General features: G+C 32.9%; 1 protein-coding gene across 12 annotated transcripts in view; it reads left to right on the top strand.

Annotated features, from left to right (window-relative positions):
* The window catches only part of LOC139982786 (uncharacterized), a 41421-nt gene that overhangs the window by 14918 nt on the left and 5385 nt on the right, over window positions 1–21118 (top strand). For 3 of the 12 annotated variants that reach the window (XR_011798344.1, XR_011798348.1, XM_071995883.1), the window contains one exon: window positions 6501–6567. Coding sequence is in view for 2 of the 12 variants with exons in the window: in XM_071995883.1 (XP_071851984.1) it covers window positions 6501–6520 (20 nt within the window). In the remaining 10 variants the exon portion in view is untranslated. Of the gene's footprint in view, window positions 1–878; window positions 946–1862; window positions 1931–2076; window positions 2098–2841; window positions 2909–2943; window positions 2998–3819; window positions 3887–4970; window positions 5000–6497; window positions 6568–21118 lie in introns of those variants that run through there. The other 9 variants (XR_011798340.1, XR_011798339.1, XR_011798342.1 and 6 more) reach the window with 7 other exon arrangements.

The following is a 21118-nucleotide window of genomic DNA, read 5'->3' as shown; positions in this document are numbered from 1 at the left end:
GTTGGACAATGCTTAATGTGTATTTTACCTTGTAACTGGCCTAAACAAAATAGGCATGAACATAAAAATATAAATACTGTGACTCCTCTTTCAGTCTTTGCAGACAATATTTGTCCAAATGAATCAATTGAACTTAGGTTCAAGCACAATCAAGCCATGTATGTAGTCACTTGTACTCCTAACATTGTACTCTTGTACAGTTTCAGATTGTGTGGACAATGCTTAATGTGTATTTTACCTTGTAACTGGTCTAATCAAAATAGGCATGATCGAAAAAAATTAAATACTGTGACTCCTCTTTCAGTCTTTGCAGACAATATTTGTCCAAATGAATCAATTGAACTTAAGTTCAAGCACAATCAAACCATGTTAGTATTTACTTGAGCTCCTAACATGGTACCCTTATACAGTTTCAGATTGTATGGACAATGCTTACTGTGCACTCTATTTTGTACTTTTAGAAATTAATCCAGTTCTTAATCAGCTAAAGCCAAGAGCTTTAGATCATGAAATAAGTTCAAGCACAATTAATCTGAGGATTTTGTCTCAACAATACCCACTGCAACTGTTGCTAAAGTGCACACATGTTTGGATTGTGTAGAATATAGAACCTGTACATTTTCCTAAATATTATAGATTTTCTAGTGCTGTCAAATATGGCATAGTAACTCCACATTTCTTAATGTACCTTCTTCATTGTACACAGGTTTGTATAATGTTAACAATATAACCTATTCATTCTATATTGCAGATTAATATCAATTATTAAATATTATAATATAATAAAGCATGTGAAATAAAGCATGTGATTCTATTTTCCATTAACCAGTTGTATCAAGGCAATGTAGTTATTGACTTTATATATGCTTTTTCAACAGGCAATGGAAAAGGCTCTTGAAGTTTTCCAACCATTCCTTTTCCTAAAGATGGACGTTAATATCACTGGTAGGTTAACAGAGGGAAATGACTTTAAGTTAATTGTGTTATAAACATATTAGAACATTAATGACTGCTTCAGTTACGATTGTCGTTTTGTAAGTTACCCGATCTGAATCAGCCTTAACCTTCAACATTAATATCTCATTTTCCAGTCTCTGGGGCCAATAGTCCTGTAAGTGAATCAATTGAGCTTAGGTGCAAGCACAATCAAGCCATGTTTGTAGTCACTTGTACTCCTAACATTGTACTCTTGTACAGTTTCAGATTGTGTGGATAATGCTTCATGTGTACTTTACCTTGTAACTGGTCTAATCAAAATAGGCATGAACAAACATTTTTAAACACTATGACTCCACCTTCAGTCTTTGAAGACAATATTTGTCCAAATGAATAATTGACCTTACGTTCAAGCACAATCAATCCATGTTAGTATTTACTTGAGCTCCTAATATTGTACTCTTATACAATTTCAGATTGTGTGGACAATGCTTACTGTGCACTCTATTTTGTACTTTTAGAAATGAATCCAGTTCTTACATTCAGTTATTACCAGGAACTGCAGAACATGATATAGGTTAAAGCACAATTAATCTTAGGTTTTTGTCTCAAAAATACCCACTGCAACTGTTGCTAAAGTACACACATGTTTGGATTGTGTAGAATATAGAACCTGTACATTTTCCTAAATATTATAGATTTTCTAGTGCTGTCAAATATGGCGTAGTAACTCCACATTTCTTAATGTACCTTCTTCATTGTACACAGGTTTGTATAATGTTGACAATATAACCTATTTATTCTATATTGCAGATTAATATCAATTATTAAATATTACAGTATAATAAAGCATGTGATTCTATTTTCCATTAACCAGCTGTATCAAGTCAATGTAGTTATTGACTTTATATATGCTTTTTCAACAGGCAATGGAAAGGGCTCTTGAAGTGTTCCAACCATATCCTTTTCTTAAAGACTGACGTTAATATCACTGGTAGGTTAACTGAGGGCAATGACTCGAAGTTAATTGTGTAATAAACAGATTAGAACCTTAATGACTGCTTCAGTTATGATTTTCATTGTGTAAGTTACCCGATCTGAATCAGCCTTAACCTTCAACATTAATATCTCATTTTCCAGTCTCTGGGGCCAATAGTCTTGTAAGTGAATCAATTGAACTTAGGTTCAAGCACAATCAAGCCATGTATGTAGTCACTTGTACTCCTAACATTGTACTCTTGTACAGTTTCAGATTGTGTGGATAATGCTTAATGTGTATTTTACCTTGTAACTGGCCTAAACAAAATAGGCATGAACATAAAAATATAAATACTGTGACTCCTCTTTCAGTCTTTGCAGACAATATTTGTCCAAATGAATCAATTGAACTTAAGTTCAAGCACAATCAAGCCATGTATGTAGTCACTTGTACTCCTAACATTGTACTCTTATACAGTTTCAGATTGTGTGGACAATGCTAACTGTGCACTCTATTTTGCACTTTTAGAAAGTAATCCAGTTCTTACATTCAGCTATTGCCAGGAACTGCAGATCATGATATAGGTTAAGCACAATTAATCTTAGGTTTTTGTCTCAACAATACCCACTGCAACTGTTGCTAAAGTGCACACATGTTTGGATTGTGTAGAATATAGAACCTGTACATTTTCCTAAATATGATAGATTTTCTAGTGCAGTCAGATTTGGCAACTCCACATTTTTTCCTGGACCTCTTCATTGTACACAGGTTTGGATATTGTGGACAATATAACCTATTCATTCTATATTGCAGATGAATATCAGTTATTAAATATTATAATATAATAAAGCATGTGATTTTATTTTCCATTAACCAGCTGTGTCAAGGCAATGTAGTTAATGACTTTATATATGCTTTTTCAACAGGCAATGGAAAGGGCTCTTGAAGTTTTCCAACCATTCCTTTTCCTAAAGATGGACGTTAATATCACTGGTAGGTTAACAGAGGGCAATGACTCGAAGTTAATTGTGTAATAAACAGATTAGAAGATTATAGACTGCTTCAGTTATGATTTTCATTGTGTAAGTTACCCGATCTGAATCAGCCTTAACCTTCAACATTAATATCTCATTTTCCAGTCTCTGGGGCCAATAGTCTTGTAAGTGAATCAATTGAACTTAGGTTCAAGCACAATCAAGCCATGTATGTAGTCACTTGTACTCCTAACATTGTACTCTTGTACAGTTTCAGATTGTGTGGATAATGCTTAATGTGTATTTTACCTTGTAACTGGCCTAAACAAAATAGGCATGAACATAAAAATATAAATACTGTGACTCCTCTTTCAGTCTTTGCAGACAATATTTGTCCAAATGAATCAATTGAACTTAAGTTCAAGCACAATCAAGCCATGTATGTAGTCACTTGTACTCCTAACATTGTACTCTTATACAGTTTCAGATTGTGTGGACAATGCTAACTGTGCACTCTATTTTGCACTTTTAGAAAGTAATCCAGTTCTTACATTCAGCTATTGCCAGGAACTGCAGATCATGATATAGGTTAAGCACAATTAATCTTAGGTTTTTGTCTCAACAATACCCACTGCAACTGTTGCTAAAGTGCACACATGTTTGGATTGTGTAGAATATAGAACCTGTACATTTTCCTAAATATGATAGATTTTCTAGTGCAGTCAGATTTGGCAACTCCACATTTTTTCCTGGACCTCTTCATTGTACACAGGTTTGGATATTGTGGACAATATAACCTATTCATTCTATATTGCAGATGAATATCAGTTATTAAATATTATAATATAATAAAGCATGTGATTTTATTTTCCATTAACCAGCTGTGTCAAGGCAATGTAGTTAATGACTTTATATATGCTTTTTCAACAGGCAATGGAAAGGGCTCTTGAAGTTTTCCAACCATTCCTTTTCCTAAAGATGGACGTTAATATCACTGGTAGGTTAACAGAGGGCAATGACTCGAAGTTAATTGTGTAATAAACAGATTAGAAGATTATAGACTGCTTCAGTTATGATTTTCATTGTGTAAGTTACCCGATCTGAATCAGCCTTAACCTTCAACATTAATATCTCATTTTCCAGTCTCTGGGGCCAATAGTCTTGTAAGTGAATCAATTGAACTTAGGTTCAAGCACAATCAAGCCATGTATGTAGTCACTTGTACTCTTGTACAGTTTCAGATTGTGTGGACAATGCTTAATGTGTATTTTACCTTGTAACTGGCCTAAACAAAATAGGCATGAACATAAAAATATAAATACTGTGACTCCTCTTTCAGTCTTTGCAGACAATATTTGTCCAAATGAATCAATTGAACTTAGGTTCAAGCACAATCAAGCCATGTATGCAGTCACTTGTACTCCTAACATTGTACTCTTGTACAGTTTCAGATTGTGTGGACAATGCTTAATGTGTATTTTACCTTGTAACTGGCCTAAACAAAATAGGCATGAACATAAAAATATAAATACTGTGACTCCTCTTTCAGTCTTTGCAGACAATATTTGTCCAAATGAATCAATTGAACTTAGGTTCAAGCACAATCAAGCCATGTATGTAGTCACTTGTACTCCTAACATTGTACTCTTGTACAGTTTCAGATTGTGTGGACAATGCTTAATGTGTATTTTACCTTGTAACTGGCCTAAACAAAATAGGCATGAACATAAAAATATAAATACTGTGACTCCTCTTTCAGTCTTTGCAGACAATATTTGTCCAAATGAATCAATTGAACTTAGGTTCAAGCACAATCAAGCCATGTATGTAGTCACTTGTACTCCTAACATTGTACTCTTGTACAGTTTTAGATTGTGTGGACAATGCTTAATGTGTATTTTACCTTGTAACTGGTCTAATCAAAATAGGCATGATCGAAAAAAATTAAATACTGTGACTCCTCTTTCAGTCTTTGCAGACAATATTTGTCCAAATGAATCAATTGAACTTAAGTTCAAGCACAATCAATCCATGTTAGTATTTACTTGAGCTCCTAATATTGTACTCTTATACAATTTCAGATTGTGTGGACAATGCTTACAATAGTCTTGTAAGTGAATCAATTGAACTTAGGTTCAAGCACAATCAAGCCATGTATGTAGTCACTTGTACTCCTAACATTGTACTCTTGTACAGTTTCAGATTGTGTGGATAATGCTTAATGTGTATTTTACCTTGTAACTGACCTAAACAAAATAGGCATGAACATAAAAATATAAATACTGTGACTCCTCTTTCAGTCTTTGCAGACAATATTTGTCCAAATGAATCAATTGAACTTAAGTTCAAGCACAATCAAGCCATGTATGTAGTCACTTGTACTCCTAACATTGTACTCTTATACAGTTTCAGATTGTGTGGACAATGCTTAATGTGTATTTTACCTTGTAACTGGCCTAAACAAAATAGGCATGAACATTAAAATATAAATACTGTGACTCCTCTTTCAGTCTTTGCAGACAATATTTGTCCAAATGAATCAATTGAACTTAGGTTCAAGCACAATCAAGCCATGTATGTAGTCACTTGTACTCCTAACATTGTACTCTTGTACAGTTTCAGATTGTGTGGACAATGCTTAATGTGTATTTTACCTTGTAACTGGTCTAATCAAAATAGGCATGATCGAAAAAAATTAAATACTGTGACTCCTCTTTCAGTCTTTGCAGACAATATTTGTCCAAATGAATCAATTGAACTTAAGTTCAAGCACAATCAATCCATGATAGTATTTACTTGAGCTCCTAATATTGTACTCTTATACAATTTCAGATTGTGTGGACAATGCTTACAATAGTCTTGTAAGTGAATCAATTGAACTTAGGTTCAAGCACAATCAAGCCATGTATGTAGTCACTTGTACTCCTAACATTGTACTCTTGTACAGTTTCAGATTGTGTGGATAATGCTTAATGTGTATTTTACCTTGTAACTGACCTAAACAAAATAGGCATGAACATAAAAATATAAATACTGTGACTCCTCTTTCAGTCTTTGCAGACAATATTTGTCCAAATGAATCAATTGAACTTAAGTTCAAGCACAATCAAGCCATGTATGTAGTCACTTGTACTCCTAACATTGTACTCTTATACAGTTTCAGATTGTGTGGACAATGCTAACTGTGCACTCTATTTTGCACTTTTAGAAAGTAATCCAGTTCTTACATTCAGCTATTGCCAGGACCTACAGATCGTGATATAGGTTAAGCACAATTAATCTTAGGTTTTTGTCTCAAAAATACCCACTGCAACTGTTGCTAAAGTGCACACGTTTGGATTGTGTAGAATATAGAACCTGTACATTTTCCTAAATATGATTGATTTTCTAGTGGAATCAAACCTGGCATATAGTAACTCCACATTTCTTCTGTACCTTCTTCATTGTACACATGTTTGGATATTGTGGACAATATAACCTATTCATTCTATATTGCAGATGAATATCAATTATTAAATAATATAATATAATAAAGCAAGTGATTCTATTTTCCATTAACCAGCTGTATCAAGGCAATGTAGTTAATGACTTTATATATGCTTTTTCAACAGGCAATGGAAAGGGCTCTTGAAGTGTTCCAACCATTCCTTTTCCTAAAGATGGACATTAATATCACTGGTAGGTTAACTGAGGGCAATGACTTGAAGTTAATTGTGTAACAAACAGATTAGAAGATTAATGACTGCTTCAGTTACGATTGTCGTTTTGTAAGTTACCCGATCTGAATCAACCTTAACCTTAACCATTAATATCTCATTTTCCAGTCTCTGGGGACAATAGTTTTGTAAGTGAATCAATTGAACTTAGGTGCAAGCACAATCAAGCCATGTTTGTAGTCACTTGTACTCCTAACATTGTACTCTTGTACAGTTTCAGATTGTGTGGACAATGCTTAATGTGTACTTTACCTTGTAACTGGTCTAATCAAAATAGGCATGAACAAAAAAATTTAAACACTGTGACTCCACCTTCAGTCTTTGAAGACAATATTTGTCCAAATGAATAATTGACCTTACGTTCAAGCACAATCAATCCATGTTAGTATTTACTTGAGCTCCTAATATTGTACTCTTATACAGTTTCAGATTGTGTGGACAATGCTTACTGTGCACTCTATTTTGTACTTTTAGAAATGAATCCAGTTCTTACATTCAGTTATTACCAGGAACTACAGAACATGATATAGGTTAAAGCACAATTAATCTTAGGTTTTTGTCTCAAAAATACCCACTGCAACTGTTGCTAAAGTACACACATGTTTGGATTGTGTAGAATATAGAACCTGTACATTTTCCTAAATATGATCGATTTTCTAGTGCAGTCAGATATGGCGTAGTAACTCCACATTTCTTAATGTACCTTCTTCATTGTGCATAGGTTTGGATATTGTGGACAATATAACCTATTCATTCTGTATTGCAGATTAATATCAATCAATTATTAAATATTATAATATAATAAAGAAGGTGATTCTATATTTTGGGGACTGAGGGTTTGAACTTAAGTCACACAAAGGGACGCCCATGGTGGGGTACTCAAAAGTGACTGGTAGTACATGACTGAGGTAGCGGTCAAAAGATGTCTATGTGTGTGTCAGTGTTAGTTTAATCTAGGCTATAATCCAGTGTTCAGTATCCATATCTTAACAAGTGTATCAATGGTCCATAAGCTCATACTAGGCAAATTGATATATGTCTAACTCATTTTAGAAGAGATGGCTTTTGGAAGACCAGGATAGGTACAAGAGCTGTAGAAGAATATAAAAATGCATTGCTAGCATTATTTTGAGGTTGCAAGTTCAAAAAGAGAAAGGCTGGTGTAAAGGTACTTAAAAGCACCCACGACTTTACCTCATACCAATATGGGCTAACCAGAATGAAAACATTTCATGTTGATTTGATTAACACGGAACACTCCGAGTATATAATGATCATGAAGCAAGATCAATAATTGCCATGTGAAGTTATTGGTCATACAAACTTGTAACCTAAACAATGCAAGCCCCACATCATGAATTCACAACTTTTCATTGTTACACACATCACTGTGTGTAGGCTACCTACCAATCACAAACTCACATTTGATGAAACTGTGATTTATGATTGTCTAGGTATTACAATTTTGACTATTTTCACATTTGACCCTGTGACCTCATTAATATTCATTATATGAGCACAAAAATCAATATGGGTTATCAACTAATTATGTCTAAGCTCAAATATGTGTTTAATATTGAAAACTAGTCTTTGAATTAAAAATTTCCAAATTTGACTTCATATTTTAGACAAAAACCAAGCACACCTTACATTATTCTTGGTATACGGGAACTGATTTCATGTTGTGGTCCTGGTGTGTGATAATTTGAAGTGGCAACTCAAGTTAATGCCTATGTCTGAGCTTGAATATGTGTTTTGTATTGAAAGCAAGTCTTTGAATTAAAATTTTGCAACTTGGAAATCATATTTCAGACAAAAAACTAGCACACCTAAAATTATTCTTAGTGAACAGTACAGTGTGTTGGGTACTATTTTATGTTGTAGTCCTGGTATATGATAGTTTGAAGTGACAACTCACGTTAATGTCTATGTCTGAGCTTGCATATATGTGTTTTGTATTGAAAGCAAGTCTTTGAATTAAAATTTTCCAACTTTTACTTTATATTTCACACAAAAAACTAGCAGACCTGACATTATTCTTAGTATATACAGTACAGGTACATACAGTTCATACAGAACATATACAGTACAATATAGTGTGTTGGGTACTGATTTCATGTTGTACAGTACAGTACATACGGTGACATCCCTATGTTCCGACGTCTCTATATTCCGACGTCTCTTTGTTCCGACGTCTCTTTGTTCCGACGTCTCTTTGTTCCGACAATTTGTTTGGACTTTATAATTTTTTTTGACCAAAATTTTTACGGACCCAATTTTTTGGGGGAGACTCAATCTTTTTGGATGCTCCAAAAAAAAAAGGGCCCAAAGTTTGTTATGACCCAAAAAGTGCTTGTGACCGAAAATTGCTTGTGACCCGAAATTTAATTGTTTGTACTCAAATTTTTTGGGACCAAAATCAGTTTGGTCAAAAAAAATTTTGGTCCGAAAAAAGTTGGTTCAAAAAAAATATGGTCATAAAAAAATTTGGTCTAAAATAATTTTGGACCAATGAAAATTGATCCCGAAAAATTGTCGGAACATAATGAAGTAGGAACATAGAGATGTCGGAACAGAGACGTCAGAACATAGAGATGTAACCGTACATACAGTATACAGTACACTACATACAGTACAGTATGTGCGTTGGGTACCAATTTCATGTTGTAGTCCTGGGTATGTGATAATTTCAAGTGACAACTCAAGTTAATGTCTATGTCTGAGCTTGAATATACATGTGTTTTGTATTGAAAGCAAGTCTTTGAATTCAAATTTCCCAATTTTTACTTCATATTTTACACACAAAAATAGCAGACCTTACATAAGGCCTATTCTTAGTATATACAGTACAGTACATACAGTACAGTGTATACAGTATATAGTATAGTGTGTTGGGTACTGATTTCATTTTGAAGTCATGGTATGTGTTAATTTGAAGTGACAACTCAAGTTAATGTCTATGTCTGGGCTTAAATATACATGTCTTTTGTATTGAAAGCAAGTCTTTGAATTAAAATTTTCAAATTTTCACTTCATATTTCACAGAAAAAAACTAGCAGACCTTACATAAGGCCTATTCTTAGTATATACAGTACAGTACATACAGTACAGTATATACAGTATATAGTATAGTGTGTTGGGTACTGATTTCATTTTGAAGTCATGGTATGTGATAATTTCAAGTGACAACTCAAGTTAATGTCTATGTCTGGGCTTAAATATACATGTGTTTTGTATTGAAAGCAAGTCTTTGAATTCAAATTTTCAAATTTTCACTTCATATTTCACAGAAAAAAACTAGCTGACCTTACATTAGGCCTATTCTTAGTATATACAGTACAGTACATACAGTACAGTATATACAGTATATAGTATAGTGTGTTGGGTACTGATTTCATTTTGAAGTCATGGTATGTGTTAATTTGAAGTGACAACTCAAGTTAATGTTTATGTCTGGGCTTAAATATACATGTGTTTTGTATTGAAAGCAAGTCTTTGAATTAAAATTTTCCAATGTTTTATTTCATATTTCACACGAAAAAATAGCACACCTTACATAAGGCCTATCCTTAGTATATACAGTACAGTACATACAGTACAGTATATACAGTATATAGTAAAGTGTGTTGGGTACTGATTTCATTTTGAAGTCATGGTATGTGTTAATTTGAAGTGACAACTCAAGTTAATGTCTATGTCTGGGCTTAAATATACATGTCTTTTGTATTGAAAGCAAGTCTTTGAATTAAAATTTTCAAATTTTCACTTCATATTTCACACAAAAAACTAGCAGACCTTACATAAGGCCTATTCTTAGTATATACAGTACAGTACATACAGTACAGTATATACAGTATATAGTATAGTGTGTTGGGTACTGATTTCATTTTGAAGTCATGGTATGTGATAATTTCAAGTGACAACTCAAGTTAATGTCTATGTCTGGGCTTAAATATACATGTGTTTTGTATTGAAAGCAAGTCTTTGAATTCAAATTTTCCAATTTTCACTTCATATTTCACAGAAAAAAACTAGCTGACCTTACATTAGGCCTATTCTTAGTATATACAGTACAGTACATACAGTACAGTATATACAGTATATAGTATAGTGTGTTGGGTACTGATTTCATTTTGAAGTCATGGTATGTGTTAATTTGAAGTGACAACTCAAGTTAATGTTTATGTCTGGGCTTAAATATACATGTCTTTTGTATTGAAAGCAAGTCTTTGAATTAAAATTTTCCAATATTTTATTTCATATTTCACACGAAAAAATAGCACACCTTACATAAGGCCTATTCTTAGTATATACAGTACAGTACATACAGTACAGTATATACAGTATATAGTAAAGTGTGTTGGGTACTGATTTCATTTTGAAGTCATGGTATGTGTTAATTTGAAGTGACAACTCAAGTTAATGTCTATGTCTGGGCTTAAATATACATGTCTTTTGTATTGAAAGCAAGTCTTTGAATTAAAATTTTCAAATTTTCACTTCATATTTCACACAAAAAAACTAGCAGACCTTACATAAGGCCTATTCTTAGTATATACAGTACAGTACAGTACATACAGTACAGTATATACAGTATATAGTATAGTGTGTTGGGTACTGATTTCATTTTGAAGTCATGGTATGTGATAATTTCAAGTGACAACTCAAGTTAATGTCTTTGTCTGGGCTTAAATATACATGTGTTTTGTATTGAAAGCAAGTCTTTGAATTCAAATTTTCAAATTTTCACTTCATATTTCACAGAAAAAAACTAGCTGACCTTACATTAGGCCTATTCTTAGTATATACAGTACAGTACATACAGTACAGTATATACAGTATATAGTATAGTGTGTTGGGTACTGATTTCATTTTGAAGTCATGGTATGTGTTAATTTGAAGTGACAACTCAAGTTAATGTTTATGTCTGGGCTTAAATATAGATGTGTTTTGTATTAAAAGCAAGTCTTTGAATTAAAATTTTCCAATATTTTATTTCATATTTCACACGAAAAAATAGCACACCTTACATAAGGCCTATTCTTAGTATATACAGTACAGTACATACAGTACAGTATATACAGTATATAGTATAGTGTGTTGGGTACTGATTTCATTTTGAAGTCATGGTATGTGTTAATTTGAAGTGACAACTCAAGTTAATGTCTATGTCTGGGCTTAAATATACATGTCTTTTGTATTGAAAGCAAGTCTTTGAATTAAAATTTTCAAATGTTCACTTCATATTTCACAGAAAAAAACTAGCAGACCTTACATTAGGCCTATTCTTAGTATATACAGTACAGTACAGTACATACAGTACAGTATATACAGTATATAGTATAGTGTGTTGGGTACTGATTTCATTTTGAAGTCATGGTATGTGATAATTTCAAGTGACAACTCAAGTTAATGTCTTTGTCTGAGCTTAAATATACATGTGTTTTGTATTGAAAGCAAGTCTTTGAATTAAAATTTTCAAATTTTCACTTCATATTTCACAGAAAAAAACTAGCTGACCTTACATTAGGCCTATTCTTAGTATATACAGTACAGTACATACAGTACAGTATATACAGTATATAGTATAGTGTGTTGGGTACTGATTTCATTTTGAAGTCATGGTATGTGTTAATTTGAAGTGACAACTCAAGTTAATGTCTATGTCTGGGCTTAAATATACATGTCTTTTGTATTGAAAGCAAGTCTTTGAATTCAAATTTTCCAATATTTTATTTCATATTTCACACGAAAAAATAGCACACCTTACATAAGGCCTATTCTTAGTATATACAGTACAGTACATACAGTACAGTATATACAGTATATAGTATAGTGTGTTGGGTACTGATGTCATTTTGAAGTCATGGTATGTGATAATTTCAAGTGACAACTCAAGTTAATGTCTTTGTCTGAGCTTAAATATACATGTGTTTTGTATTGAAAGCAAGTCTTTGAATTCAAATTTTCAAATTTTCACTTCATATTTCACAGAAAAAAACTAGCTGACCTTACATTAGGCCTATTCTTAGTATATACAGTACAGTACATACAGTACAGTATATACAGTATATAGTATAGTGTGTTGGGTACTGATTTCATTTTGAAGTCATGGTATGTGTTAATTTGAAGTGACAACTCAAGTTAATGTTTATGTCTGGGCTTAAATAAACATGTGTTTTGTATTGAAAGCAAGTCTTTGAATTAAAATTGTCCAATATTTTATTTCATATTTCACAAAAAAAAAATAGCACACCTTACATAAGGCCTATTCTTAGTATATACAGTACAGTACAGTACATCATCAGTACAGTATATACAGTATATCAGGGGCGTAGCCAGTATGTAGCACTGTAGGCCCGGGCCTACACTTTTTTTGGCCAAGTTATCTCTTTTTAAAAACACCCATAATTCTATATTAATATTTTAACTTGTTGTTTTGGGGGTTTAAAAGAGATATTATTGAATGAGGTGTCTCAAGTTAGCAAGAGGCCAGGGAACCAGAATGAACCCTCGGGAAGGGCCGTTTCCGGCCATCTGGGGGGTTTGTAAAACCAAAATTTTCTTGTACGCTCCGCGCCAACTGATGGTGGCGCTCCGCTAAGATAGTCGTACCTACAACTTTGAAAATCCTGGCAACGCCCCTGTATATAGTATAGTGTGTTGGGTACTGATTTCATTTTGAAGTCATGGTATGTGATAATTTCAAGTGACAACTCAAGTTAATGTCTTTGTCTGAGCTTAAATATACATGTGTTTTGTATTGAAAGCAAGTCTTTGAATTCAAATTTTCAAATTTTCACTTCATATTTCACAGAAAAAAACTAGCTGACCTTACATTAGGCCTATTCTTAGTATATACTGTACAGTACAGTACATACAGTACAGTATATACAGTATATAGTATAGTGTGTTGGGTACTGATTTCATTTTGAAGTCATGGTATGTGTTAATTGGAAGTGACAACTCAAGTTAATGTTTATGTCTGGGCTTAAATATACATGTCTTTTGTATTGAAAGCAAGTCTTTGAATTAAAATTTTCCAATATTTTATTTCATATTTCACACGAAAAAATAGCACACCTTACATAACGCCTATTCTTAGTATATACAGTACAGTACAGTACATACAGTACAGTATATACAGTATATAGTATAGTGTGTTGGGTACTGATTTCATTTTGAAGTCATGGTATGTGATAATTTCAAGTGACAACTCAAGTTAATGTCTTTGTCTGAGCTTAAATATACATGTGTTTTGTATTGAAAGCAAGTCTTTGAATTCAAATTTTCAAATTTTCACTTCATATTTCACAGAAAAAAACTAGCTGACCTTACATTAGGCCTATTCTTAGTATATACAGTACAGTACATACAGTACAGTATATACAGTATATAGTATAGTGTGTTGGGTACTGATTTCATTTTGAAGTCATGGTATGTGTTAATTTGAAGTGACAACTCAAGTTAATGTTTATGTCTGGGCTTAAATATACATGTGTTTTGTATTGAAAGCAAGTCTTTGAATTAAAATTTTCCAATATTTTATTTCATATTTCACACGAAAAAATAGCACACCTTACATAAGGCCTATTCTTAGTATATACAGTACATACAGTACAGTATATACAGTATATAGTATAGTGTGTTGGGTACTGATTTCATTTTGAAGTCATGGTATGTGATAATTTCAAGTGACAACTCAAGTTAATGTCTTTGTCTGAGCTTAAATATACATGTGTTTTGTATTGAAAGCAAGTCTTTGAATTCAAATTTTCAAATTTTCACTTCATATTTCACAGAAAAAAACTAGCTGACCTTACATTAGGCCTATTCTTAGTATATACAGTACAGTACATACAGTACAGTATATACAGTATATAGTATAGTGTGTTGGGTACTGATTTCATTTTGAAGTCATGGTATGTGTTAATTTGAAGTGACAACTCAAGTTAATGTCTATGTCTGGGCTTAAATATACATGTCTTTTGTATTGAAAGCAAGTCTTTGAATTCAAATTTTCCAATATTTTATTTCATATTTCACACGAAAAAATAGCACACCTTACATAAGGCCTATTCTTAGTATATACAGTACAGTACATACAGTACAGTATATACAGTATATAGTATAGTGTGTTGGGTACTGATGTCATTTTGAAGTCATGGTATGTGATAATTTCAAGTGACAACTCAAGTTAATGTCTTTGTCTGAGCTTAAATATACATGTGTTTTGTATTGAAAGCAAGTCTTTGAATTCAAATTTTCAAATTTTCACTTCATATTTCACAGAAAAAAACTAGCTGACCTTACATTAGGCCTATTCTTAGTATATACAGTACAGTACATACAGTACAGTATATACAGTATATAGTATAGTGTGTTGGGTACTGATTTCATTTTGAAGTCATGGTATGTGTTAATTTGAAGTGACAACTCAAGTTAATGTTTATGTCTGGGCTTAAATAAACATGTGTTTTGTATTGAAAGCAAGTCTTTGAATTAAAATTGTCCAATATTTTATTTCATATTTCACAAAAAAAAAATAGCACACCTTACATAAGGCCTATTCTTAGTATATACAGTACAGTACAGTACATCATCAGTACAGTATATACAGTATATCAGGGGCGTAGCCAGTATGTAGCACTGTAGGCCCGGGCCTACACTTTTTTTGGCCAAGTTATCTCTTTTTAAAAACACCCATAATTCTATATTAATATTTTAACTTGTTGTTTTGGGGGTTTAAAAGAGATATTATTGAATGAGGTGTCTCAAGTTAGCAAGAGGCCAGGGAACCAGAATGAACCCTCGGGAAGGGCCGTTTCCGGCCATCTGGGGGGTTTGTAAAACCAAAATTTTCTTGTACGCTCCGCGCCAACTGATGGTGGCGCTCCGCTAAGATAGTCGTACCTACAACTTTGAAAATCCTGGCAACGCCCCTGTATATAGTATAGTGTGTTGGGTACTGATTTCATTTTGAAGTCATGGTATGTGATAATTTCAAGTGACAACTCAAGTTAATGTCTTTGTCTGAGCTTAAATATACATGTGTTTTGTATTGAAAGCAAGTCTTTGAATTCAAATTTTCAAATTTTCACTTCATATTTCACAGAAAAAAACTAGCTGACCTTACATTAGGCCTATTCTTAGTATATACAGTACAGTACATACAGTACAGTATATACAGTATATAGTATAGTGTGTTGGGTACTGATTTCATTTTGAAGTCATGGTATGTGTTAATTGGAAGTGACAACTCAAGTTAATGTTTATGTCTGGGCTTAAATATACATGTCTTTTGTATTGAAAGCAAGTCTTTGAATTAAAATTTTCCAATATTTTATTTCATATTTCACACGAAAAAATAGCACACCTTACATAACGCCTATTCTTAGTATATACAGTACAGTACAGTACATACAGTACAGTATATACAGTATATAGTATAGTGTGTTGGGTACTGATTTCATTTTGAAGTCATGGTATGTGATAATTTCAAGTGACAACTCAAGTTAATGTCTTTGTCTGAGCTTAAATATACATGTGTTTTGTATTGAAAGCAAGTCTTTGAATTCAAATTTTCAAATTTTCACTTCATATTTCACAGAAAAAAACTAGCTGACCTTACATTTAGGCCTATTCTTAGTATATACAGTACAGTACATACAGTACAGTATATACAGTATATAGTATAGTGTGTTGGGTACTGATTTCATTTTGAAGTCATGGTATGTGTTAATTTGAAGTGACAACTCAAGTTAATGTTTATGTCTGGGCTTAAATATACATGTGTTTTGTATTGAAAGCAAGTCTTTGAATTAAAATTTTCCAATATTTTATTTCATATTTCACACGAAAAAATAGCACACCTTACATAAGGCCTATTCTTAGTATATACAGTACATACAGTACAGTATATACAGTATATAGTATAGTGTGTTGGGTACTGATTTCATTTTGAAGTCATGGTATGTGATAATTTCAAGTGACAACTCAAGTTAATGTCTTTGTCTGAGCTTAAATATACATGTGTTTTGTATTGAAAGCAAGTCTTTGAATTCAAATTTTCAAATTTTCACTTCATATTTCACAGAAAAAAACTAGCTGACCTTACATTAGGCCTATTCTTAGTATATACAGTACAGTACATACAGTACAGTATATACAGTATATAGTATCTATGTGTTGGGTACTGATTTCATTTTGAAGTCATGGTATGTGTTAATTTGAAGTGACAACTCAAGTTAATGTTTATGTCTGGGCTTAAATATACATGTGTTTTGTATTGAAAGCAAGTCTTTGAATTAAAATTTTCCAATATTTTATTTCATATTTCACACGAAAAAAAAACACACCTTATATAAGGCCTATTCTTAGTATATACAGTACAGTACAGTACATCATCAGTACAGTATATACAGTATATAGTATAGTGTGTTGGGTACTGATTTCATTTTGAAGTCATGGTATGTGATAATTTCAAGTGACAACTCAAGTTAATGTCTTTGTCTGAGCTTAAATATACATGTGTTTTGTATTGAAAGCAAGTCTTTGAATTCAAATTTTCAAATTTTCACTTCATATTTCACAGAAAAAAACTAGCTGACCTTACATTAGGCCTATTCTTAGTATATACAGTACAGTACATACAGTACAGTATATACAGTATATAGTATAGTGTGTTGGGTACTGATTTCATTTTGAAGTCATGGTATGTGATAATTTCAAGTGACAACTCAAGTTAATGTCTTTGTCTGAGCTTAAATATACATGTGTTTTGTATTGAAAGCAAAGTCTTTGAATTAAAATTTCCAATTTTCACTTCATTTTTCACAGAAAAAACCAGCAGACCTTACATTAGGCCTATTCTTAGTATATACAGTACAGTACATACAGTACAGTATATACAGTATATAGTATAGTGTGTTGGGTACCGATTTCATGTTGTAGTCCTGGGTATGTGATAATTTCAAGTGACAACTCAAGTTAATGTTTATGTCTGGGCTAAAATATACATGTGTTTTGTATTGAAAGCAAGTCTTTGAATTAAAATTTTCCAATATTTTATTTCATATTTCACACGAAAAAATAGCACACCTTACATAAGGCCTATTCTTAGTATATACAGTACAGTACAGTACATACAGTACAGTATATACAGTATATAGTATAGTGTGTTGGGTACTGATGTCATTTTGAAGTCATGGTATGTGATAATTTCAAGTGACAACTCAAGTTAATGTCTTTGTCTGAGCTTAAATATACATGTGTTTTGTATTGAAAGCAAGTCTTTGAATTCAAATTTTCCAATTTTCACTTCATATTTCACAGAAAAAAACTAGCTGACCTTACATTAGGCCTATTCTTAGTATATACAGTACAGTACAGTACATACAGTACAGTATATACAGTATATAGTATAGTGTGTTGGGTACTGATTTCATTTTGAAGTCATGGTATGTGTTAATTTGAAGTGACAACTCAAGTTAATGTTTATGTCTGGGCTTAAATAAACATGTGTTTTGTATTGAAAGCAAGTCTTTGAATTAAAATTTTCCAATATTTATTTCATATTTCACACAAAAAAAATAGCACACCTTACATAAGGCCTATTCTTAGTATATACAGTACAGTACAGTACATACAGTACAGTATATACAGTATATAGTATAGTGTGTTGGGTACTGATTTCATTTTGAAGTCATGGTATGTGATAATTTCAAGTGACAACTCAAGTTAATGTCTTTGTCTGAGCTTAAATATACATGTGTTTTGTATTGAAAGCAAAGTCTTTGAATTAAAATTTCCAATTTTCACTTCATTTTTCACAGAAAAAACCAGCAGACCTTACATTAGGCCTATTCTTAGTATATACAGTACAGTACATACAGTACAGTATATACAGTATATAGTATAGTGTGTTGGGTACCGATTTCATGTTGTAGTCCTGGGTATGTGATAATTTCAAGTGACAACTCAAGTTAATGTTTATGTCTGGGCTAAAATATACATGTGTTTTGTATTGAAAGCAAGTCTTTGAATTAAAATTTTCCAATATTCACTTCATATTTCACAGAAAAAACTAGCAGACCTTACATAAGGCCTATTCTGAGTATTTACAGTACAGTACATACAGTACAGTATATAGTATAGTGTGTTGGGTACCGATTTCATGTTGTAGTCCTGGTATGTGATAATCATGTAGACCTTCAGTCTTGCTGCCCTTCGGTCTCATGGCCTGTAACGGCTATTTGGTAGCATGTAGATGTCGTGTTCCAATAATTCTATCACACTTTTGGGAATGCGTTTCCCAGGAACCAAATAGACAAATGTATCAAACTTAGGTAAATCATACTTCATTGGGTTTTTTTAATATTCCCATTCAAATTACTTTTTGTCTAGTAATTATATTTTTTCTGTACATTGTGTTCTGTTCTTGACCACCATGCTAGCAACAAGGTAACAATTGCTATTGAGCCTATTGTTTGTGTATATAAAAGTAGCCCAGACTTGAAACTGTTTATACAGTATATAGTTCATCCCTACACTGCAGGTAGCTGTACTGTACATACAATACCTGTGTACAAATGTAGCACATGTACATTCAACCAGGGAGTTGTTATGGAACAACAACTCCCTGATTCAACAGGGGAGTATACATGCAGTGAGATGCCATTGATATCTCTCAGGTATGCATTGCACAGCTTGATAATACCAGTGAGTTGTTCCATTAACAACTCCCTGATAAGAGCCCTCATCAAGGTCATAGGTGTAACAAAAAGGACAGTGTGCCCACTGTTCTGTCTGTCTCTTGTTTATTGTTCAATGAACTGAAAGCTGCTAACATTTTGGAGGCTTCTGGCTTGTTTCACAGTCACAGATTCACAGTACACATGGAAATATAATACTAATAGCAGAGGAAAGGTTGCTCCTTTGCTGAAAAAGTTTTGAATGGTATTGCAGTACTGTTTACCTCAAAAGTGTTGAACAGGCACAAAATTAGAATTGAAGTATTATCTCGCGGTTTTCATTTATACCAACTTTGATTTTGGATAAGTTTTGTTTGAAACAGTTAGGTTCATTGGTCAAATTTGTTTCACACTAGTCTCTAGGATATATTTTGTCAGTGTCCTGTCTTGCAGACTCCAGTCATTCAACTTATATAATAATAAATAAATACAATGCTTGATATACAGTAGCGCTATTCCAAATGTGATCATAGAGCTTAGACTCAATTGCAATTTTGTTGGTATTGTATGTTGACTTGGAAAAAGTGTGAAAGTCAAGTAAATACAACCACCCCCCCCCTCCTTCTTGTATCCAAGAACTGGTGCAGTATTCAATGTGGTATGTACATTCTGTAGGTGTGTCAGGCATAATTCATATAAATTGGAGGGAAAATATGAGCGGTCCCTATCAGTTACTTTATTGGTCACTGTATGTTGGATTCAAAGTACATACTTTATGAAAACTTTAAATTGGTTCAAGCAAATTGCACAAGAGTCAATTCTTAGGCATGTTACAAAATAAATGCTAAAAGAAATTGTGTCAAATTGAAATACCTGCTGTTTTGCACTTAAAGTTAGCATGCCTACACTAAACTAACTAACACTGAAAATTACCTGCTTGTATCTGTCATACTGAACAAATTCTATCCTTTTTCAAAATGTATACACAATCTACAGTTTAGAGTGTAAGCTCACAGCAAGGACACATGCTACTGAATTTGGTTTACACATAACAAGAAGAAAAGCTTTCAGCAGTGCAGGCTACTTTTCAGTCAGACTACAGCTCACAATGACAGCAGCTAGATTGTATGAAACTTGTAGCTACGGCATGGTGCTCATACAGCAGATCTTTCTAATAGGGTTTAATTTTTAAGAATTTGTTGCATTTAACCACATCATAATATATTTGTAATGTCACAAAGGAGGACATTTTAAAAATAAACAAAACATCACCCCTGTATCGATATTCTTTGAAAAGTGTAATGAACAGTTTTGCTTTGGCAGAGCAGAAAGCTTTATCATACCAAATCTGATCAGGCAGGTGTGGTGGGAGAACCATCCCACTTGTTGGGTTAGAAGGGCATCCCGCAGAATAGCTAGAACAGCACACTATATATACAGTAGGCTGCTGTTGGTGAGTAACTGATCTCTCTATATTTTCATGAAAGTCAATGGTTATATCATGCAGCAGAGGTCCGATTGCATACAAATTTGCAACGTCACCAGTTTGCTCTTTCTATTGGTTAAATTTTCGGGCAAATCTTTAAACCCCCTCCCCCCCTCTCCTCAAATCAAAGTGGGTTCTATACGTGCACATGCCCACCATGCAGCACAGTGGTGAACGTGGTTTTCATTACTGAAAATCCTTATTAGTTTTTGTAATAAATCATTTGTAATCATTGCCCAGCTCAAATGAACGATAATAGCTTTACTTAATACATACATGATATGTAATTAATAACCATTAAATCAAGGAAAACGCCCCTCCTCCTCCCACTCTCC

Source organism: Apostichopus japonicus, chromosome 16 (genome assembly GCF_037975245.1).
Source record: "Apostichopus japonicus isolate 1M-3 chromosome 16, ASM3797524v1, whole genome shotgun sequence".
NCBI lineage: Eukaryota > Metazoa > Echinodermata > Holothuroidea > Aspidochirotida > Stichopodidae > Apostichopus > Apostichopus japonicus.
Note: the sequence above shows the minus strand (reverse complement) of the source record. Positions and strands in the feature narration are given on the sequence as shown.